The sequence below is a fragment of the Momordica charantia genome, assembly GCF_013281855.1.
Source record: "Momordica charantia cultivar OHB3-1 chromosome 10 unlocalized genomic scaffold, Mcharantia_2.0 BLBB01000010.1, whole genome shotgun sequence".
NCBI lineage: Eukaryota > Viridiplantae > Streptophyta > Magnoliopsida > Cucurbitales > Cucurbitaceae > Momordica > Momordica charantia.
The window spans coordinates 10843255-10868247 of NW_028275158.1; the positions used below are offsets into that span (position 1 = coordinate 10843255).

Genomic DNA, 24993 nt, shown 5'->3' on the forward strand with positions numbered 1-24993 from the left:
CTATGTTATTAGGATTTATACACTGTGTGGATATTTGTTTTATTGTGAATTTAGATATTCATACAGTGAATTAATGTAATTCATATTTATAGTGCATTTGAAAATATATTATTGAGTTATGGAAATTTGTACACTAATTTTTAATTGGCCATGCTTATGTTGTTTCATCGATATATAATTTTTATTTAGAAATTCATAAATTCAAATTTTGGTGAATTTAATTTTATGGTTAATAAAATTATGTTAAACATATGATTGAATAATTGAAATTCGATGTCGCCAAAGTGACCTCTGTTGTGGAGATTATTCATGAATGTGTTTAATAATTGAGTGTTTGTATATTTCTAGCATATATTAGTCGGCCCAAAGGAAGGTTGATATTAGCGTGAATTACAAACATTTATGTGGTGATAAATGTGTGACAATTATTAGGTTTCTGGGCATGTGAATAATAAATCGATCCAAAGATAGGTTTGTTATTTGTCGTGCGTTTATTGTCAATATTTGATCACTACGCCAAGATTACCACTTACAGTCAATATTACTGTCCAAAGACTTGATGTTGATGTTGTGTTAGGTATCTTGTGAAGGATTAACCATTATTTGAATTTTTTGATTATTGTGACTACTTGTTCCATATTAACAATTACTGATGTGAGCATTATTGTCTATTTAACTTCGCTTTTCTTAACAACAAATGTTGCTACAATATCTGCTAACCTCAATAATCTACCTATTCTTAATGGTTCAAACTTCAAGGATTGGAAAGAAAATATTCATATAATTTTGGGCTGCATGGATCTGGACCTTGCACTTAGGATAAAGCAACCTCCTTCTGTTACGTTCGATAGTTCTCCTGATGAAAGGAGACATTTTTAGAAGTGGGATCGCTCGAACCGCATGTTTATAATGATCATAAAGCGCGGCATTCCGGAGGCATTTAGAGGTGCCGTATCCGAAGGGATAACTAATGCCAAAGATTTCCTAGCTGAAATAGAAAAGCGTTTTGCTAAAAACGATAAGGTTGAAACAAGCATGCTCTTGCAACGCTTGATTTCAATGAAATATAAAGGCAAAGGAAATATTAGAGAGTACATTATGGAAATGTCTCATCTGGCGTCAAAATTAAAAGCTCTTAAGCTTGACCTATCTGATGGTTTGCTTGTGCATCTAGTTTTAATCTCTCTTCCTACACATTTTAATCAGTTTAAGGTGAGTTATAACTGTCAAAAGGATGAGTGGACTCTCAATGAGCTGATTTCTTATTGTGTCCAAGAGAAAGAGAGATTAAAACAAGATAGGACAGAAAGTTCTCACCTGGCAAGCACCTCCAAAGAAAATGTCAAAAGGAAAAAGAAATATGAAGCTGCTAAAGGTCCAGCTCCTAAGAAACAACAACAAGATATCAAAGGTTGTTTCTTTTGTGGGAAACCAGGACATTCAAAGAACAAATGTACCAAGTATCATGCTTGGCGTAAAAAGAAAGGTGCATCTCTTACTTTGGTCTATTCTGAAGTAAATTTGACTTCAGTGCCTAGAAACACATGGTGGTTAGACTCTGGTGCAACTACTCACATTAGTGTTTCCATGCAAGGTTGCCTGAATTACCGAAAGCCAACTGATGTTGAACGACACATCTTTGTAGGTGATGAAAAATCGGTGGCAGTGGAGGCAATAGGGCATTTTAGATTATTATTATCAACTGGTTTTTATTTGGATTTATATGACACTTTTGTTGTTCCGTCCTTTCGACAGAATTTGGTTTCAGTTTCCTTATTGGACAAATTTGGTTTTACTTCTTCCTTTGGAAACAATATGTTTACCTTGTCATTAAATTCTAATAATGTCGGAACTGGTTATCTTAATGCCCTTGATAATTTATATATGCTTGACACAATTGCATCCTATAATGAATTATTCCTTTCAGAATCTTGTGGTTCAAAACGTAAAAGGAGTCAAGAAAATTCAGCTTTTTTATGGCACAAGCGCTTGGGTCACATCTCCAAATTTAGAGTTAAACGTCTTGTGCCTAATGGTATTTTATGTTCCCTTGACTTTACAGACTTTGACGTTTGTATTGAATGCATCAAGGGAAAACAGACCAAAATAAAGAATTCAGGTGCCTATAGAGCTACAGACGTCTTAGAATTAATTCATACAGATTTTTGTGGACCATTTCCTACAGCTTTATGGAATGGTCAACAATATTCATATCGTTCATAGACGATTACTCTAGATACGGGTACCTATTTTTAATTCATGAAAAAACACAGTCGTTAGACGTGTTCAAACAATTTAAGGTTGAAGTTGAGAAACAACTAAACAAATCAATTAAGAGCGTTAGATCTGACCGTGTCGGTGAATAATATGGTAGATATGATGGTTCAGGTGAACAACGCCCAGGACCGTTTGCTCAATACTTGGAGCAATGTGAGATTGTCCCACAATACACCTTACCAGGTTCTCCTAGTATGAACGGTGTGGCTGAAAGGCGAAACCGTACTCTTAAAGATATGGTAAGGAGTATGGTTAGTCATTCTACCTTACTAGAGTCACTCTGGGGAGACGCACTTAAAATTGAAGCTCATATTCTTAATAGGGTGCCAACTAAAGTAGTTGAAAAAACTCCTTATGAGCTTTGAACTGGAAACAAACCAAGTCTAAAACATTTTCATGTTTGGGGATGTTCAGCTGAGGCTAGGCCTTATAGGCCACCTGAAAACAAGCTGGAATCCAAAACAATTAGCAGCTACTTTACTGGTTATGCTGAGAGGACAAAGGGGTATAAATTTTATGATCCCACACTTAAGATAATTTTTGAAATGAGAATTGCAACATTTTTTGAGGATGTTGAGTTTGGGGGGAGAAATAAAGTTAGAGACATTGTTTTTTGCGAGGACGAATTGAATGTCATTCTTACGAATGTTTTTTACAGTGTACAGATTCCTATACCTGTCACTAAAGAAGAATCATATCAGGATCCTCAACCAAACAATGTTGAACAAACACTTATTCATGATGAAGTAATTGTTCGTCAGGAGCAAACTCAACAACCTCAAGAACAAATTCCGTTAAGGCGATCCACTAGAGAAAGAAAAAGTGCTATTCCTAATGATTTCATTATCTTTCTCCAAGAACATGAGAGGATACTAGTGAATGATGGAAGATGATCCAATCACCTTTTGTCAAGCCAGGCAGGATTTAAATTCTCAGAAATTGATTGAAGCCATGAATGAGGAGTACAAATCTATGCAAGACAATAAAGTTTGGGAACTTGTCTCATTGCCAGAAGGTGCAAAACCTATTGGTTGTAAGTGGATTTTCAAAACCAAAAGGGATGTTAAAGGTAATGTGGAAAGGTACAAATGACGTCTTGTAGCCAAAGGTTTTACTCAAAAGGAAGGAATTGATTATAAAGAAACTTTCTCTCCAGTTCCATCGAAAGATTCTTTTCGGACAATGCACTTGTTGCACATTTTGATCTTCAGCTCCATCAAATGGATGTAAAGAGAGCGTTTCTCAATGGTGACATTGATGAGACAATTTATGTGGCACAACCAGAAAATTTTGTGATTGGAGACCCAAAGAATTTGGTTTGCAAACTAACAAAATCCATTTATGGGCTTAAACAAGCTTCCCATCTGTGGTATTTCAAATTTCATCAAGTTATTCTCTCATTTGGTTTTGAGATTAATATTGTTGATGATTTTGTATATCAGAAGTTCAGTGGGAGTAAGAATATATTTTTAGTTTTGTATGTCAATGACATCTTGCTTGCCACTAATGATACATGTATGCTTCATGACACCAAGAAATTTTTATCTAAAAATTTTGAAATGAAAGATCTTGGTGATGCTTCTTTTGTATTAGGAATCCAGATATATCGAGATCGTTCTCGAGGTATTCTAGGATTATCACAAAGAAGTTATGCGTGTGTGTTTCTTTTCTTTTCCTTTTCTATATATATATTAACAAAATAGGCTTGTCATTTGTCAAGCCTACGAACTGTCCACGCCATCTTTTCGGGTATTTTCCTTTCTTGTTTCAATGGTAACTTCTCCGTTTGAGCTCCGATTAACAGTCGTTGGAATTGTTGTCACGAGCTCTACGCTGTGGATACTTTAAATAATGTCAATAAATAAAATTAAGTTTGTTATCATCAAAACATTAACTAATTAATTAATTAATTAATTAAAATTAATTAATTTGAGATCAAAGGGTCAGAAAGCCAACAATCTCCCCCTTTTCCCTTTTTAATGATGACAAACTTCCAAAGAAAAATACATAGACATTTAATAATCATCACATTAAATTCAAAATAGCGTACTTAAAAATCATTCAAAGATTAATTTCTCCCCCTCAATTGATACATCCATGGATTAATAAACCAATAAATCATGAAACAATTTTAGAGCAAATTTTTCTTAGACTTCTCCCCCCTTTGGAATCATAAAAAAGAACAAAAATAATTAATAACATAAAAAACTCCCCCTGAAAACATGAACATAATTTTGCATAAATACTCCCCTTAACAATATACATTTAAAAAAATAACAAATATAAAATTAAGATGCATCACAACGAATAATACCAAGCTCAAGCCTAATTTTGCAAAAGCATTCTTCATTTAAAGGCTTGGTAAAAATATCCGCTAATTGATTTTTTGAGCTTACAAATTCAAGAGTAATATGACCGTTTTGCACATGTTCTCTTATAAAGTGATGCCTAATATCAATATGCTTAGTCCTAGAATGATGTATATGATTTTTAGTCCAATTTATGGCACTTGTATTATCACAAAATATGGGCACATTTTCAAACTTTAATCCAAAATCACAAAGAGTTTGTTTCATCCAAAGAATTTGAACACAACTAGCAACCGCAATATATTCCGCTTCGGTAGTGGATAAAGCAACCAAATTTTGCTTTTTACTAAACCAAGAAACTAAGGAACTACCAAGAAATTGGCAAGTCCCACTAGTACTCTTTCGGTCAAGTAAACTACCTGCAAAACCCGCATCGGAATATCCTACCAAATTAAATTCAACATTTCTAGGATACCACAAGCCTAAATCAATAGTTCCAAGCAAATTTTTAAAAATTCTTTTAACGGCATGCACATGAGATTCTTTAGGACAAGATTGAAATCTAGCACAAACACATACACTAAACATAATATTTGGTCTACTAGTGGTTAAATAAAGTAAAGAGCCAATCATACCTCGATAAATCTTTACATCTACACATTTACCTTTCTCATCCTTGTCAAGCTTAGTGGATGTGCTCATAGGAGTTTTGACAATTTTACCTTCATTGAATTTGAACATTTTGAGCAAATCTCTTGTGTATTTCTCTTGACTTATGAAGATACCATCCTTGAGTTATTTGATTTGGAGTCCAAGGAAGAAGCTAAGTTCTCCCATCATACTCATTTAGAAAATTCTTCACACATAGAAGGATTAGTAGAACTAAAAATAATATCATCCACATATATTTGCACTAGAAGCATATCATTTGCTTTAGACTTTGTTTGGGGAAGAGAATACCCTGGACACGTGGAGGGCCCCTATTGGTGCTCCAAGATGACTCATGAGTCATGCCCAGCTCGGCCCGCCGAGATCACCACCACTAGCGTTGACAGATGCAAAGTATGAGGGCCGAGGTGAACCTGGCCGAGGTCCGATCTACCGGGAAGCTCGGTGGGGGCCGAGGTGAGCTACTGTCAGCACGTGATTATCGGGAGTAACCGTCGGTCCCGAGATTACCGGGTGTAACCGACGGTCCCGAGATTACCGGGTGTAACCGTCGCGAGATTAGCGGGACTACCACCCATAAGTAGAGGACCTCACTCCACGATCAGGTACGATGATTTCTGACCTCGAATTAAACTGGGAATCCGACCTATACTGACTTGATCGTCGGAGTGCTCATCTTTTTGTGCAGGTCCGCCCAAGTATTCAGATCGGTCCGGAGGCCGAGTTCGAGCTGCAATCTGAAATACACTGTTGTGCATGTATGGATTCAATTTCTTCTCGTCCTGGGGATCATCTCTCCTAGTCTTGATCTAGCCGGTCCCCTCGGAATGATCTCGAGATGGAAGCGGGAGCGGAGAGCCCAGCTTGAAGGTCTTTGGTGCTCGAACCAGGCAGCTTCCTCTCCCTCTCCGTCAATTCATTCGTTTAGGGCGAGAGCGAAAGCCCTTGCAGTCTTTCATCTGTATCCGAAGGGGACAGACTTGCCGGCAACCAACTAAACTCCTTGTCCGGTTCAGATAGGCTGTCTGATGACCTCCATCCGTTTTTGATACGTACATGGATGGAATGGATGCATTTCCTACCTCTGATTGGTCCTTCTCAAGCACCCAACTCGGCCATAGATCTCATGAGACCCGCCCACTATTACGACGAAAAAAGCCCTGCCATTTTCCTTCGCTACTAGGAGAGTCTGCTACTTCTATTAGCGCCGGACCTTGAGTCGAATTGATCGTGTGTCATGTGCAACGTCCATCAATGATGGTTCATTAATGTCCATTGATTTAGACTCCTTCCCCCTTCCTAACTACGAATAAGATCGAGAGGAGCCCGAACCAAACCAATGGGAATTTGCACAATTCCTATGAGTGCAAGCTCTTGGAGCTTGTTTTAAACCATAAAGAGCCTTTTTCAACAAAAACATGATTTGGAAAATCAAAACTTTCAAATCCCGGAGGTTGTTCCACATAAACTTCTTCCATAATATAACCATTAAAAAAACACTTTTCACATCCATTTGGTACAAAATAAAATTCTTATAAGAGGCAAAAGCAAGTAATATTCTAATGGCTTCTAATCTAGCAACGGGTGCAAAAGTTTCCTCATAATCTATTCCTTCTTCTTGACAATAACCTTGAGCTACAAGTCTAGCTTTATTTCTAATGATATTTCCATTTTCATCCATTTTATTTCTAAAGACCCATTTAGTCTCAATTATAGAAGCATTAGAAGGCGTAGGGACTAATTCCCAAACTTTGTTTCTTTTAAATTGATTTAATTCTTCTTGCATAGCTAAAATCCAAAATTCATCATTTTCGGCATCTTTAAAACTTTTTGGTTCTATTTGAGAAACAAAAGCAATGTTATTAAACATATTAAGGGAGGAACGAGTTTTCACACCTTGTTCGGGATCACCAAGAATTAAATCCTTAGGATGGGATGGAGCATACTTCCACTTCTTAGACATGGATGAAAAACCGTCCATCTTATTTTCGTTGATGCTCGTTTCTTGCTTACTTGAAACAATCTCTTTGCTTTTGTCACTAACAAGTAAATCTCCAAAATTTCTTTCTAAAGAATCACTACAAAAAGAATCATTAGAAACAACATTGCAAGATTCATCAAATACCACATGCATAGATTCCTCAACTATCAAAGTTATTTTATTGTTTCAACCACACCGTTTTGTTGAGGAGTTCTTGGAGCGGAGAAGTTATGAGAAAATCTATTTTCTTCACAAAAATTTTCAAAAGCATTACTATCAAAAAAATCATTTTTCATTTTGAACTCTTTTGGCAAAACTAGAAAAACCTTTCAAAGCATCATCCTTATGTTTTAGCATTAAAACCCAAGTAAATCTTGAAAAATCATCAACTATCACAAAGGCATAATAGTTCCCTCCAAAACTAGCAATTCTAGAAGGGCCAAATAAGTTCATATGTAATAGTTGTAGGGGTCTTGTAGTAGAGATCATATTTTTAGATTTGAAAGAAGACTTCGTTTGCTTACCCATTTGACAAGCATCACAAACTTTATCTTTTTCAAGTTTAAACTTGGGAAGACCTCTAATCAAAGAATTCTTGGAAATATTTGAAATTAAGTGCATGATAGCATGTCCTAGTCTTGTATGTCATAACCAATAATCATCATGCAAGACCGATAAACATTTATCACTAATAGGACAATCATTCAAATCAATAGTATACACATTTTCATCTCTATTTCCAACAAATAAAACTTTTCTATCACTAGCATTTTCAATGATGCAATTCTTTTTGTCAAATACAACTCTAAATCCTTTATCACACAATTGACTAATACTAAGTAAATCATGCTTTAAAGCATCAACCAAAAGTATATCTTCAATCAAAATAGAAGATTCATTACCTATACTACCCTTACCTATTATTTTACCTTTCTTGTTATCACCAAAGGTTACAAAGCCTCCATCCTTTTTGGAGAAAGTGACAAACTTGGATTGGTCTCCCGTCATGTGCCTTGAGCAACCACTATCCAAATACCACTTACTTTTCTTAGAAGCTTTCAAACAAACCTACAAACACAAAAATTTAAATTTGATCATTTGGTACCCATACTTATTTGGGTCCTAGAAGGTTAGCATTAACAAACTTGGGGATCCATTTCATTTTTGCATTTTTATTGAAAGCATAAGATTTAGACAAGTAGCAAGAATAAGATTTATGTTCATACTTGTCACATGAAAAGCAAACAACATTATGCAATGAATTATCTTTTACAACAAATTTATGCATCCTACTTTTCTCCGAGAAATTCTTTCTTGGAGCATTGTGAAACTTTTTGCGTTTGACCTGATAGTTTATGGAGCTATCATCTTTCCTAAGCTGCGTTAACAGCCGGGAGGAAAAAGATTTTGGCTTTTTTTCCAAGTTATCAGGATCAAAGCGCTGCGCATGCTGGCTGATGACCTGATCCAAAAACTGGTCCAGGTTGCGGAAATCGAAATCCGAGCGAGACAATCCCCGGCGGAAGATTTCGGCCTGGACCAGTTCTTCAAGGACCCCCCGTCCTGGCGCTCTTGCACTTTGAGAGAGTTTTCTTGTAGAAAAAGTAGTTTGAACATATTTTAATTTAAAGCATTTGAGTCTTATATGATCTTCAATACCACAATAATGACATATAGGCACAAAGTTAATTTTAGCATGTTTAGATACAACTTTAGGAGCAACAAGCTTAGGCATATTAGGAGATGGTTTAACAAAGATAGTTTTAGAACTTGAGGGAATAGAGCATTCATCAATATAGCCTAAACCTCTTTTATTACCATAAGGTTTACCTACTTCAATTATCTTGTCCAACCTTTGAGCACCTATTGTTAATTTTTTAATAGAACCTTTAGCCTTATCAAGTTCCACTAAAGCATTTGATTCATTTTTCTTAAGCAATTTAATCAAATTATCTTTTTCACAACCATCATGCTCAAGAAATCTAATTTTATCAAGTAAGGCATTTTTTTCATCATAATCAAGAACATGCTTATTACAAGAGATATTTACAACATCATGCTCATTCTTCTTTAAGCAAGCAATATCATCAAGTAAAGACTTATTTTCACTAGTTAAGACATTGCATTTCTTTTTAAGCATAACATATTTAGAATCAAGTTTTTCTAAATCATTTTGCATATTCTCAAAAGCTTCAAACAACTCATCATAAGAAAGGGGGTCAAGATTTACCTCATCATCTTGTTCATCCTCTTTGTCACTATGAGCCATGAAGCAAAAGTTGGCCACTTCTTCATTCTAACTTTCACTTCCACTTTCATCACTATCATCCCAAGTAGTCTTCATTGCTTTCTTCTTGGATTTCTTGGATGATTTAAGAAGAGGACAATCGGTTCTAATATGACCGAGTTTTTTGCATTCATAACAAATTACCCCATCCTTTGTACTCTTTTCACCTTTTGACTCTTTTTGGTTGGAATACTTACGTGAGAGATAGGCCACATCATCTTCATCAAGGGCATTCTCACCTTCAGAGTCAACTTCCAAGGTGATGGCCTTTAATGCTATGCTCTTCTCTTTCTTTTTCTTCTCATCCTCCATGTTTTTCTTGATCTTTATCTCATGCGTCATCAAAGAACCAATGAGTTCGTCCATGGAGAGAGTCTTGAGATCCTTTGCCTCTTGAATGGTGGTGACTTTAGGCTCCCATTGTTTAGGCAAGAACCATAACAGCTTCTTTATCTTCTCAAGATTTGAATATTCGTTTCCAAGTCCTTCTAAAGCATTGACAATGTTAGTAAATCTAATAAACATATCGGAAATAGCTTCATTTTCATCAATTTTAAACATTTCATATTGATGAACTAACATGTCAATCTTTGTTTCTTTTACTTGACTAGTTCCTTCATGAGTAATTTCTAATTTATCACATATATCCTTAGCGGTTTTGCAAATAGACACCCTATTATACTCAACTTCATTCAAAGCACAAAACAAGCAATTAATAGCTTTAGCATTTAAAGAACATGCTTTCTTTTCAATTATAGACCATTCTTCTTTAGGCTTTACAACTCTAACACCATCAACATCTTTTGTTGGAATTTTAAATATTTCTTCAACAACATCCCACAAATCATAGTCAATAGAAAGCAAGAAAAATTTCATTCTATTTTTCCAATAACTATAATTATTACCATTAAAGAAAGGAGGCTTAATAATAGATTGACTATCGATAAAATGGATGAAACCTAAAGTTGCCATAGCTAAAAAACAATTAAGTTTATCAAAGAAGAGCAACCTCGCTCTGATACCAATTGTTGGATCGGTATGGAAACCCTAGAGGGGTGGTGAATAGGGTTTAATTAACAAAATATAAACTTTTTAATAAATGGGCCCAATTTAAATAAAAATAATACACTTTTTGAGATATGCAATTTTAACAAAGTAAGATAAAATAAATTCTAAGGCAAACAAGAGAAATTTAAAGCAAACAATAAAATTATAAGATTAATTGCAAAAATAAATAAGAGAGAGGGTTAGAGAAATTTGACACCGGAAATTTTATAGTGGTTTGGCACAACTGTCTTAGAAATTTTATAGTGGTTTGGCACAACTGTCTTACTCCACTTCCTAAGCACTTCTTGGGTTGTAAATTGAAATTTTGACTCTTTCCACAGTTGGAATCAAACCTGTACACTGCTCTTCACAAGAGCAAAGACGATCCTCTCCACGGTGAGGATCACACCGTTACAATGAGTTGGAAATTTCTAAACACACTTACAAACTCTCAAATAGAGTAAATATACAAATTTGAGCTCACAAAAATTTTAATCCTCACAACAATAAATTTCTCTCACAAATAAGATGGAAAGAAAAATTGAGAACTTGGAGAGATTAGCAAATAAGAATTTTGAAGTTATGGAGGATTGAGAATAAGAAAATTGTTGTCTAATTTTGAAGGAGTTGAGTTTAAATAGATGGAAGAAAATGGTACAAAAATGAAGTTTAATTTTGGACCATTAGATTTTAATTATTCAAAACGAAGGGTTGAGATAAATTTGAAAAAAATGAATTAAGAATTATGTATATAATAATAAAAAATAATATATATATATAATAAATAAAATAATATATATATATATATAATAAATAAAATAATATATATATATAATGATGTGACAAGTTTTGAAATATATATATATATATAAAATAATAATAATAATAAAATTATATATATATATATATATGTATTTTCAAAACTTTTTTTTTACAATGACACATGTCAGCATTTAATCCTGACATGATGTAAAAAAAAATTTAACTCTTTTTTTTTTCAAAGTTACCGTATGTAACTTTTTTTTTTAATCTTTTCTTTTCTTTTCCTTTTCTATATATATATTAACAAAACAAGCTTGTCATTTGTCAAGCCTACGAACTATCCACGTCATCTTCTCGGGTATTTTTCTTTCTTGTCTCGATCGTAACTTCTCCGTTTGAGCTCCGATTTGGATGATCTAACAGTCGTTGGAATCGTTGTAATGAGCTCTACATTGTGGACGCTTTAAAATACAAAAAATGTCAATAAATAAAATTAAGTTTGTTATTATCAAAACATTAATTAATTAATTAATTAATTTGAGATTAAGGGCCAAAAAGCCAACAAGTCAGTGCCCTAAAAACAATCTTGAAGTTAAAGAAATGGGTAAGATTCCTTATTCATCTACAGTAGGGAGTCGGATGTATGCTCAAGTATGTACGCGTCCGGATATTGCATACATTGTTGGGATGTTGGGCAGATACTTGAATAACCCTAGTATGGATTATATGCTCACATATAAGAGATCAGATAAGTTAGAGATCATTGGGTACTTCGACTCTGATTATGCTGGATGCCAAGACAGTAGAAGATCCACTTTAGGCTATATTTACATGTTAGCTGGTGGAGCTATATCTTGGAGGAGTGCCAAACAAACACTCATAACTTCTTTCACAATGACAGCAGAATTTGTAGCATGTTATGAGGCATCCAATCATGGAATATGGCTGCAAAATTTTGCCACAGGGCTGCGAATTTTAGAGGGTGTTGAAAGACCACTCAAAATTTATTGTAACAATAATCAGCAGTGCTTTATTCCAATAATAATAGGAGCTCATCTAAGTCTAAACATATAGACATCAAGTTCCTAGTGGTGAAGGAAAAAGTGCAAACTGGACACATATCCATAGAACACATTGGAACGAACTCTATGATAGCGGATCCGCTTAAAAAAGGATTACCACCCAAAGTCTTTCATGAACATACTGCTCATATGGGTGTTATTTTACACAAGGATATTATGTATTAGTGGGAGTTTGCATCATTCTATGTTTTGTTTGGATAAACACATATTATGTATGTTTGGATAATTATTCTGATAAGAAATATGAAAATTAAGTTCATTATACTTTGCCTCATTAGGTTAAATATTTTGATCTCACTAAAGTAAGGAAGAACCAGTTGGAAATAGACATGTATAGATCACATTTCATGTAATTTCCATGCTATACATCCATGGTTTGATCTATGTCATTTAGTTATTGATATTTGTGACCAATGATGAGTTTAGTTGCGTTTTATTGCAACGAAAACCTCTTTGATCCTTACTAATGTAACTAATGGACCAGATTGTTTAAGTTTACTCTTTTACGATAGCAATTTTGGAGCGCATAAAGTCAAACACATTTGTTAGGTTACATATGTGGTCCAATGGGAGATTGTTGGAATTTTCAACAATATGTAGCCACACATGTATTAATTTAATGTGTTTTTGCTATTTAATTGACCGAGATAAGTGATCTAATTATGTTTAAGTTTTGGTTTAACGGAGTAATTATAAAATGGCAATGGGCAAAATGTATAGATACCATGAAATAATTTCCAATTTGATGAGGGGCCAAATTGGAAATATCAAAACGTTGTAACCGACCAGTGGTTTTTTGGTCGGTTACATAGGGGTTGTGGTCTCCAAGTCAGATTTAAGTCACGTCAGTTTTTCTTATCCCTTCAAGAGAACCTGTTTCCTCTTCTACGAATATACAGAGTAGAAACCAAAGGAAAATGTGATTCATCTAGACTTGGAAGATCAAACCTGTCAATCGGCATTCAAATATGGATCAAGCTACGCTTCCGCTTATTTGGTATTAATTCTCTTGAATTGAAATGGGAAATCGATCTATGACTTTTATTTTTGGGTTTCATTTTACCAACAAGTGAAATGTCAATTTTTGTATTATTTAACTTTTATATAAGATAATTTCCAACTACTTGATATATTTACGTAAATCTAACTAGAATTATTTTTTAAAGGTTAAAACAGAAAAAATTCGACGATTAAAGGTCGTTGGTATAACGTCTTCTAAAGAGTGTTCTAAAGAAACATATTTTATTACCTTAATTAGAAAACAATGAAGAGGAAGGGGAATGCTCGGACCCTTAGAATAACTTATGCTTATTCGAAATTGAATAATCTATTGCATTTATTTATTGATTCTAGAACTCAGTATTACTATTTTCCTTACTTGGATTTATGCATATTTACCTTTCGTTTTTTTATTTATGGAATTATTTTTGTTTATTGATATTTACACTTCTCGTTTTTAGATTTATGGATAGGGGAAGAAGCTTAAGTAAACAATTGTTTGAATAATTCTTCGGGGATTTACTTATGATTATGGACTCCCAGTCTTTGATTTATTTGGTTTTATGCATATTTAGCTAGGTGCAACTATTATTGAGGTAGTTTACCTCTGGTTTATGAATTTATGGAACTATTTCTATTTACATGTGTTGGTTGTAATTATGACAAGATTACTGACATGTTTACATGAATGCATATTTACCTCTCGTTTCTGGATTATGAAATTTATTTTTTGTATATAGGCCTAACTACCTCAATAACATTTACCTCTCATTTTATTTAGATTTACTTTTGATCATCGACTCTTAACCTTTAATGCATATTATTGTTGGTTTTATGCATATTTACCAAAGTGTGAATATCATTGAAATAGTTATGTATATATACACATTGGTGAAATTTGTGTAAATAATCAACGGTAAATATGCAAGAAACTAATGATAGATGTCGCAACGTCATCGCGACGCGGAGCGACCGACGTCATCCCCTAAAGGGTCTCTTTTGAGATAAGGGTTTGGAGTCGCCACCAATCATGTGATTGGTCACCTATTTAAAAACTTGGTCTGCGAAAACAGATTTTTGGTTCGGGAGTCAACCGAGCGTAGGGAAGGTGTTAGCACCTACGACACCTGTTCGAAAACGATACCACATTTTATCATAAATTATCCTATTATTTTATTTGGTCCAAAGAAAAAAAAAAGAAATGTTTTTATTTTATTTTAAATGTCTCATATTATATTAATTCACATTTTATAATAAGATGTGAATTAATAGGTATGAGTGGCACGAAGGCCATTAGGAAAATTAAGCACCTCGAGAATACTGGAATGTTCCAATTCCCGTCATTGGAGTTTTTGAAATAATTATTTAAAAAAATAACAAATAAAAAAAATTAATTTTAATTTTAGGGAATTTTGAGACTTAAACTTGAAACATGAGTGTTGACACTCAAACATCACACCAATGTTCCACCACTTTGAGATATAAGCTATAGTCCATTTTAAAATACATATTTTGTATGTTTGAATTTTGTTTTGAAAAAAAACTCTAAATGAAATCTTTTATTTAAAATAATTATTTAGTAAAAAAACAATGATAAATATAAAAAAAATTCATGGACACATCAAGATTCGAACTTTTAATATTTGCTTTAAAAAAGAAAAAAAAAACTATAAATGAAGGAGAAAAAAAATTAAGAAAAATATTTATTTTATTTTAAGTTTGAAATTCGTTTAAAACTTTTTATTTAAAAAATCTTTAACTTATTAGCATCGTTTATTTTAAACAAGCTCTTGCTTAATTTGTAATTTGGGAATTATCTATTTTTATTTAACACTTTCATTCACTTTTGAAATAAAAAAAATCTACTTTTAATATTTTGCTAAAAAAATATATTTTTTTATTTTTAAAACTCAACACTCATTGATTTAGGAAAAAAACGAAAATTATTTTAAAATCAAAATAAAATCTTTTATCTTTTAAAAGAAGACTTAAAAAAGACCTGTATAAAAAAAAACTGAAACAAAACATTCTTTAAAAAAGAAAAACAAAATTACCAAAAGAAAGAGAAAAAAAAAACTTATTTTAAAGGTTAAACGAAAAAAGGTAAATTTCTTTTACCTTTAAGAAAACAAAGTTTTCCTTTTCTTATTTGGAGCTTCTTCTTCTTCTTTTTCCATAATCCACATTCACGGTGGTTGTAATGGAGGACTTTTTCAGGGTGCCGCTGATCGTGGAGGTGTAGATTTGGGCGGGTTTGTCGTTGGAGCTGCTGTCGCCGCCGATTTGCCGTGCCGGTCGCCGGAGTCTGTTGCACCGGTGTGTTCGGGAGTGGTTGTGGCCGCCGGAGGTGTGGGGTTAAGAGAGAGGATTGGGAGTGGAAATGAGGAAGAAGATGAAACGTGGGGAGAGAAAGAAAAAGGAAGGAACAAAAAGGTAAAAAAAACAATAATGGGGTTTGAAGAGAGAGAAAGGAAGCAGGAAATAAAAATAGAAGAAATTGGTGTATAACAAAGGGAAACGTGGTTTTCTCTTCTCCTGTTCTCCCATCCTCCCTTGTCTGGCCTTACCTCTTAAATACCCAAAAAAGTAACGGTAAAAAATGTACGAGTAAAAAATGCTTAGAGAAAAAAAAGGGAAGAAGAACGTGGAGCAAAAGCCACGTAACAGGGGTTTTGACGAAAAAAGCAGAATCAAAATCAATTTTATTAAAAAAAAAACTTTTTTTTTAAATCTAAACAAATCTTTTTATTTGAAACAAAATTATTTACTTAAAATCAAGTCTTATTTATTTATTTATTTTAATAATAAATCAAATTCTTTTAAAACAAAATTTATTTTTAAATTTAATTAAAACCTTACCTTAAAACTAATAATAAGGTAAAACATGTTATTTTTAATGAAAACAAATAAAATAAAATTTTATAATATAAAACATTAATATTAATGTTAATAATAAATAAATAAAAATAATAAAATTTGAGCCGGACCAAATACGGTGTCAACAATAGAGATGGAAATATAAGTGCAAATATCATTGAGATATAAGCATATATACACATTGGTGAAAAATTGTGACAATAATCGAAGGTAAATATCCAAGAAGCAAATAAAAATATTAAAGCTAAGCTAAGCATTATTTGATTTCGATGAAAATCTAAATGAAATATTATTGAGGTAATTAGTAAATATACACATTGGTAAAAAAAATAGATTAAAATTAGAAATAAAATCGGTCAGGAAGAATCCAAAATTAATCTTAACACTAAATTTGGTTTTTAAATTAATTTAAGGTAAAATTCCTAAAATTTTGGTTGGCTGTTTTTAAAAATTGTGATACTATTAGCAATTTATTAAAACGGGTTGTTGGTGGTAAAATTAAGAATCGACACATATACGTTCTATTAAGGCAGCTCATTAAAGGTGATTCGTAGCTGAACCGATTGCATGTAATTTGTTGCAGATTAGTTAGTTGTTTGTAACTTGAATAGTTTTGATTCTATTAGTTAGTTGTTTGTAACTTCAATAGTTTTGATTCTTCATAATTTATGAGTTAGTTTCTTATAACTAATTTCATAGATTCACCTCCATTTCATACCCTACTATATATTGGGGGTTTGTGAACCTTTAATTATTAAATGAGAAAATAAAGAATAATTTTCATCACTCTTGTTGCTGTACTCATCTCATTGTTTTATTTTGGTATTGCAGCAATGGCTTCATCAAGCACAATACAAAACAACAATGGGTTAATTTTATTCTCTGGGCATAACAATTTGGTAGCAAATCCAGTGCATCACATCTCGGTAATTAAACTTACTGACAACAATTATTTGCTGTGGAAATTTCAGGTTCTAACAATGATTCAAGGGCATGGATTGCAAAAGTATATAGAAGAAGATGAAGAGCCACCATCTATAACCCCTACTCAGAAAGAAGTTCTACTTCAGAACCAAATCCAGCGTACAATATCTAGATACGACAAGATAACCTACTATCATCTTGGATCCTAAGATCAATGATAGAGGATATTCTCGCCTAGATGATTGGGTGTTCTTCAACACGAGAAATATGGAAATCGTTGGAACAAATTTTTGCGACTTCAAATACAACAAAAATTATGCAGATTAAAGGGAAACTTCAAAATCTCAAGAAATGAGGTACACGTATCAAAGAAGACAAAACCTTACAAGAAATGTATGCTCTTCTTATGTCTAATGAAAGTAGATTGGAAAGAAACACATCGATCAATTCAGATGGTACAGTTCCTACTGCAAAGAAAACAAAAACAGTGGCGGCAGATTCAATCAAGGAGGAAAATCTGTGGGAAGTTTGGGCATACGGCTCAAAGTTGTTATTTCCATTTTGAAAGTCAGCAACGAAATGGTTTGCAACAATTCCATAACAATCAGGATTCTCAAGAACTCAACTCCTGATTCACAGATGCAATCTATGATGGTAACCCCTAACCTAAATTTTGACAGCTGCTGGTATCCAGATTCTGATTTAACCAATCACATTACAAACTCATTTGATAACTTCACCATTGGAAATGAGTATTCAGGTGGCAGTCAGATTCATGTAGGGAATGAAACAAGTTTGAATATCCTTCGTACCAGCCAAACTTTTCTTACTCCTACTCCATCATCTATAACAAATTTTAATCCTTCTTTATCTCAAGTTTTTCAACTTCAGAATCTTTTACATGTTCCCCATATGACAAAAAATCTCCTTAGTGTAAGTCAATTTGCAAAAGATAATAATGTCTTTTTTGAGTTTCATCCTTCTTCTTGTCTTGTGAAGGATAAAATTATGGGGAAAATTCTACTCTAAGGACATCGATTCAATTTAGTGAAGGCACACCTCAGGCAAGATCTTTCCAAACCTGTTCATGTTGCTCTTGTTACAACCATTTCCTTTACTTTAGACAATTGTCCGACTAAGTCTGTTACTTCTCAATCCTTACCTTCTCCATATCAATCATCTCTATCTAATGCAACCTTTGGCATAATAGATTAGGCCACCCATCTCTTATTATTGTTTCTCGAATTTTAAAAGAATGTAATGTTTCTGTTTCATCACTTTCAAAAATCAAATAGAGAAAATTCTAAATTGCTCAATCAAAATGCTTCAAACTGATTGGGGAGGTGAGTTTCAACCATTTACCTCTTTTCTTAAGACCCATGGTATTGTTCACCGCTTTACTTGCCCACATACATCCGAACAAAATGGCCTAGTTGAAAGAAAACATTGTCAGATCGTTGACATTGGGCTCACTCTACTTGCCCATGCCTCTTTACCTATGTCTTTCTGGGATGATGTCTTCTCTACTTTTATATATCTCATCGATTACCTACTAACGTTCTTCATGGTAAATGTCCAATGGAGCTTCTCTTTAAACCCAATTACCGCTTCCTTAAAGTTTTTAGGTATCTTTGTTTTCCCTATCTCCATCCTTACAACAATCACAAATTGAGTTTACGTTCCTCTCCTTGCTTATTACTTGGCTACAATAACTTACATAAATGCTACAAATGTCTTGATCCATCTGGTCGTTTGTTTATTTCTAGGCACGCCACTACTACAAAAAAACACGGAAGAAACAATGTCGGACAGGGTTAAAAAGGTGATAAAAGAAATAAAAAAAATTAAATTTTATGTTTCAATGTCGGGCTAGGCCCGACATTGTAAGTTCACCTTTAATGTCAGCTCAGCCTGCCATTAAAAGTGACCCAACTTTTTTAACCCTAACTTTAATTTTCACCATGAAAATTTGTCACTCTACAAAATTTCTGCCTCCCTCTGCCGCGCGAACAAGCTCCATTGCCTGTGTGAACCCAGCCTCATTGTGTGCGATGGGGACGATCTGGTGGCCCGAGCGACGAAGAACTCTGAAAGCAACCTCCATCTCTTCGAGAGATGGGGGATTGAAGCCCTAGATTTGTCCTCTTTCTTCGCTGGTACGTCTTGAATATTTCTCTTTGTTTTCATCGTTTCTTGCAAACGATTTCTTTGGCTGAAAGGTTATTGAGATGAAAGACATTATTATTAGATGGAGAAGACAAAAAAGAGGTACCAGTGTGAAACTTTCAAACCTGCTCCATTGCCAACCTTGACTCTATTTTCACCGAAATATTCTGAACCGGTAGCAAGGTTAGTAATATCATTTGTAACATGATTTGTGGCCCCAGAGTCTGGATACCAGTTAGTATCAGTATTGAGATCATTTGATGACATAATGTATTATTCCCAAGGGTAGAAGTAACACCTGAAAATTTTGATGGCTGGGTAGAATTGCTGCCATGGTGAGGCATTTAATGACCAACAGCTTGATAAGAACGTTCAAAACGAAAATAGCATCTCCTAGTTGTGTGACCGAATTTGCCACATATCTGACATTGAGGCTTGTTATTACTATTCCAAGTTTTGCGGAACTTACCATTATTAAAGTTGCTCGCCTCTGGTTGTTATTTCGTTGAGGAGTTCCATTAGAATTGGAATTTTTCTGGTTTTGAGATTGAACTGTAAGATTGACTGGAGGAGTACTACCATCAGGATTTATTGAATTTCTGTCGTTCCTGCTTTCTTGAGTCAACAACAAAGAATATACTTCTTGTAAAGTCAAAGGGACGTGATTTAGCACTAATAACAGAAACGGTGGAATCAAATTCAGAACCCAAACCCGTAAGAATATGCATGATATGATCATTTTTGGAGATCTTTTGACCCACTGCTGTTAAAGAATCAACAAGATTCTTAATCTTAGAAAAATAATCTTTCAAGCTAAGTCCTCCTTTCTTTTGATTTTCTAACTTGGATTTTAATTCCATGATTTTAGCTAAACTTCTAGATGCAAACAAATTCTCAAGAATTGCCCAAACCTATTTTGCTGAAGTACAATCAATCATCTCACGAAGAAGTCTTCATTCATCGATCCAAAGAGCCAAGATGTGATGATTTTGTCCTACCGCTTCTAAGTTAGAAATTCTGAATTTTCTGTTTTGGTGGTTGATTGGGTTTCTCCTGAACCCATTGTAGTTTCAATGAATGTTGGTGGAATCTTTGCATCATGATCAATGTGTTTCTCCAAGTCGTATCCCTCTAAAGCAGTACGGATTTGCAGCTTCCACAAAAGAAAATTTCCATCATTGAGTTTTATAGTAGCAATTTTGCTACTTGAAGTGATTGCCTAAGTGATCAGATTGGGTACTACTAGTTCAGAGGATTCTTCAGTAGAAGGAGTCGTCATCGTTGTTGAGAGTAGGACCTTGTCGCAAGACTAAAGCTCTGATACCATTACAACATTCTTTAATTGATCACATAAAATAAACAATTGCTTTTCTTATTCAATGATAAGTATAATATAGAAACCCTATTGCTAAAAATACACACTAACAGAAGCATAATTGTTCAACTAAAACGTAACAAATAAAATAATAATTCCAACTAAAGCTCAACAAATTAAACAGAATAACAATATTTGCTACAAATAAAATAAGTTATAATAATAAAAAATCTTTTTCCCTAGACTTTTTGAAGATTAGCTTCCATAATTTCTTTGTTTTAATAAATATCTCGGGTTTGGTTTCATGCTCTCAAGGCCCATACACAAGAACAACCAAATAGAAATTTTTTTATATCTCTGCTTTAACTTTCTTCATCCTCGGTATAGTTAGAAACTGGTTAATTAATATCTATATATCTAATGGCTTATTTCGATTCCACAGGGGAGCTTCCACAACTTGCAGAGGGAACTCATTAGATTTTAGATAATTTTCAGTATTATTAACAACAATTAGCTTAATACTGAGCTGGGAAAGAATCAATTATAGTTGGATTGTAGAATGAATACAGAAGAAATGGTCAAAAGAAACATAGAATCTGGATTACATTTGAACTGTAAATGTTGATTTTGACCCAACTAAATCTTTTCACCGAACAAAATTAGGGATTAAAATTGGTTTGGGATATTCTTAAAAACATTGGTTTTAACCCAACAAAATTAGGGATTAAAATGGGTTTTGACCCACTTAAAAACATAATTAAAAACATGTTTTTCAAAATTCATTCGAACTGAGCGTTCATTTTTTTTGTTTGCAGATAGACATTGGTTCAAGGTCGACGGTTATGTAAGTTGGGGTGGACAGAACTTTTCATTGAGTGATCTCAATTAAGTAGCTTTGATAAGTATTTTTTTTTAATCTTTCACAATCTTTCACCTATAGATTTAGTAGTTGATAGCTTCTTTAGTTTTGGATGAGAAATACATTCATCCTAGTTCATACCAGCTATTTTTGTTAATGTGGAGAGGACAACCAGATTGATGTAAGGGAGCACGATGACATTTTTTTATTGTTTGTTGAAATCTCAATATCACGAGACTAGTTTGGTATTGGCACAATTAAGATGGCACATGTCGCATATTTTTCTCCTACTTCATTTGATCTTGAGTATTGTAGCTTCTTTTAGTTTTGTGTCATATTATTTTGAAGTTGAATAGAATGGTCAACTTTAAAAACATTATTGTTTATGAACGAACTACAAGGACGAAGTCCTAAAAATCAAAATTCATAATATATGATTGAAGTTGGGGAAAATAATCAGAATGATCAACTTGGTCTTGGTACCATGGAAGACTCTCTTGTGTGGTAGAAAATCCAAGCATTCTGGGTAGCATTGTTGTTATTGCTATTGCAAATGGATACTCCTGTGATGCTTCATGCTTGCTTGTGCTTTTAAATTTTCAACTTTACAATTGAATGCATTTCAACCTTAGATAGACTAGATAAACTTTGATCATTCTTTTCTGGCTTGAATCTGAAATAATCTACTAGCACATATATATATTTTTATTTTTTTTCTAGTTCAAGATACTTAATTAGCTTGAAATATATCAACTGATAATTCATGGGGAGATGACATCCTTCATTGCCATATTGGTAAATTTCATGAGTCACAAAGCTCAGGAACATGCCCATCTTGTGGATAGGTATGAATCACCTCCTTCTATATTAATTTGAACATGCATATAATTTTGATAATAAGAGACGACGTAGTTGTGTGGCTATCCTACAGTTATGGTTGCCAGTTAATATTTAATACTTGATGTATGAAGTAATTATCTGGCCATCCTACAATTATAGTAACCAATTTGAGGGTAGTTTTGATTCGATAAGATTGTAGCTAAAAGTTATGAGGGAAGTTTTAGAATTATGCATGAGTTTGTGTCTTATGATATAGGCATCATTGAGTTATTGACTAATGGTGTAGAATTTGCATCATGATTGTTTATGATATAGGCATCATTGAGTTATTGACTAATGGTGTAGAATTTGCATCATGATTGTTTTTACCTTGATCGTTGGTTAGGTTATTTATGATCTTTGTTTTATGTTGAGACTTCGAATTATGCTCATGTTGTTAAGTAATTTTAGGGGAGTGAGTTATGTTTATAGTTGTTATTTTGATATATGAGTTAGATCTTGCATTATAGTTGTTTTTATGCTTAATTCAAACTTTGACTTTCCATTGTTAGCTTGGGGGTGGGTTAGGTTCGATGGGATTGTGCTTGACCTTGTGTTTTGATATATGATCTCTGCTCTTTGTAATGTAAGGTTGCTGCATCTTGATTTTAGGTGTCTTTTGATTTTTAAAAAAATATGCTTCATTTTTCAAGTTCTTTTGATTTGGCTACTCTGAAACTCTTTTAAGTACAGTAGATTTCCTAAAGCAAATGACATGAAGCTTTTAGCTAGGTTTATTTTGTAACTTTTGTAAAATATTGTACGGATATTATTTTGTTTAATATAAATATCGTATTACATGTATACAAGTGTTGGATATGTTGATGAATGTAGTTTGACGAGAGATGGGTGGTCCTATATATATTATGTTTGAATATGTGTTATATGTCATCTCGTATTTGAGGCATGGTTTTAGGATATTTTAGCAGAGGTCATGTTGAAAATTTGACATTTTTTGTTTCACTTTTGTTTGAAGAGAATTTAATCTTTATTGCCTGTTGAGTTATGTAAATGAAGGTTGTTGTTTATAAGTAGACATGTGTCGAGTAAATTTTTGCATTTTTTTTTAACTATTGTGATTTGTGCATATGTTGAGAAAGGCGGAAATTTTTTTATTTATAAATAAGGTTCTATACTATTATGTTTAAATATATGTTATATGTTATCATATCTCAGTGTGGTTTATAATATTGTAATAGAGGTCATGCTGAAATTCTGGCATTTTTTTTTTTTGTTTGAGTTAGATTTCATGAATGAGTATTAAATCCTTATTTTTTATTGTCTTTATGTATAAAGAAGAAGGTTGTTGTTTACGAGTATGCATGTTTAAAAAATATTATTGAGATTTATGCATGGGTTGAGAAATGGGGAAAGATTGTTTGGTTAGCCTGGAGCAACCAACAATTTTTTTTTATTAAATTATTACCCAAACAATGACGGGTACTACCTGACATTGAAAATGAAAATTCAATGATGGACATTTAATGACAGATATTTGATGCTTGACATTGTAGGCTACAATAACACTCAAATTGATGTTGGGCCATAACCGACATCATAAGTGACCGTCATTGTAGGAAACAATGGCGGTCACGTACAATGACGAGTCTAGCCCGTCGTTGATATTCGTCCGACATCAAAAGTTACAATAACACTGGACTCGTTCTCCTTCAATGACGGGCAATGACCGTCATTAAATCCCAATTTTGTACTAGTGTGTTCTCTTCGATGAACTTGTCTTCCCCTACCAAAATTCATCTCAATAGACCATGACTCCGTCCTTTCCTCTCACGTCTTCAATTCCCTACCTATTATTTCCAGTTCACCTCCTACAGAACCTTCTATCTCCATACCTTGCCGACGCCTCCTCACCAAATCTACCTTGTATTGATAATCCTTCACCACATCTTTCTGATCCTCCTGTTCCCTCTCGTTATGCTCCACTGCAATCTACTACTTCTTTGAATACTCATTCAATGGTCACGAGGTCCAAAAATGGCATATAGAAACCAAAAACCTTCCTATCTACTTTTATTGAATCTGAACCTTATACAATTAAGGACACCCTGAATTGTGCACATTGGTGGTAGGCTATGCCACAAGAGTATGATGCTCTCATGGCTAATCTACCTGGATTTGGTTCCCTTGCCACATAATCAGAAAGTAATGGGATGTAAATGGATATTCAAAATTAAAAGGAACTCCGATGGATCTATCTCTTGATACAAGGCCCTCTTGGTAGCAAAAAACTTCCATCAAGTTGCTGACATTGATTACTCTGAAACTTTCATCCCTGTTATTAAACCAGTAACCATCCATGTGTTATTGATTACTCTGAAACTTTCATCCCTGTTATTAAACCAGTAACCATCCATGTGTTGCTAACTCTTGCATTAGCCAATAATTGGGTGATTCGACAATTGGACGTTAATAATGCATTCCTCTATGGGCTTCTAACTGAAAAGGTGTTCATGGATCAACCTACTAGATTTTGTATTTCGACATCCGCTACATTAGTACCATTAGTTTGTAAATTGAAGAAAGCATTATATGGTCTCAA

General features: G+C 33.6%; 1 protein-coding gene across 1 annotated transcript; it reads left to right on the forward strand.

The window, feature by feature from the left end:
• Positions 1-693: 693 nt before the first annotated feature.
• LOC148208526 (uncharacterized) lies at positions 694-1622 on the forward strand. Its single transcript, XM_088119096.1, has 2 exons — positions 694-1486; positions 1594-1622. Exons 1-2 carry the CDS (start codon positions 901-903, stop codon positions 1620-1622), a joined length of 615 nt encoding a protein of 204 aa, XP_087975222.1. The 5' UTR covers positions 694-900.
• Positions 1623-24993: the final 23371 nt, after the last annotated feature.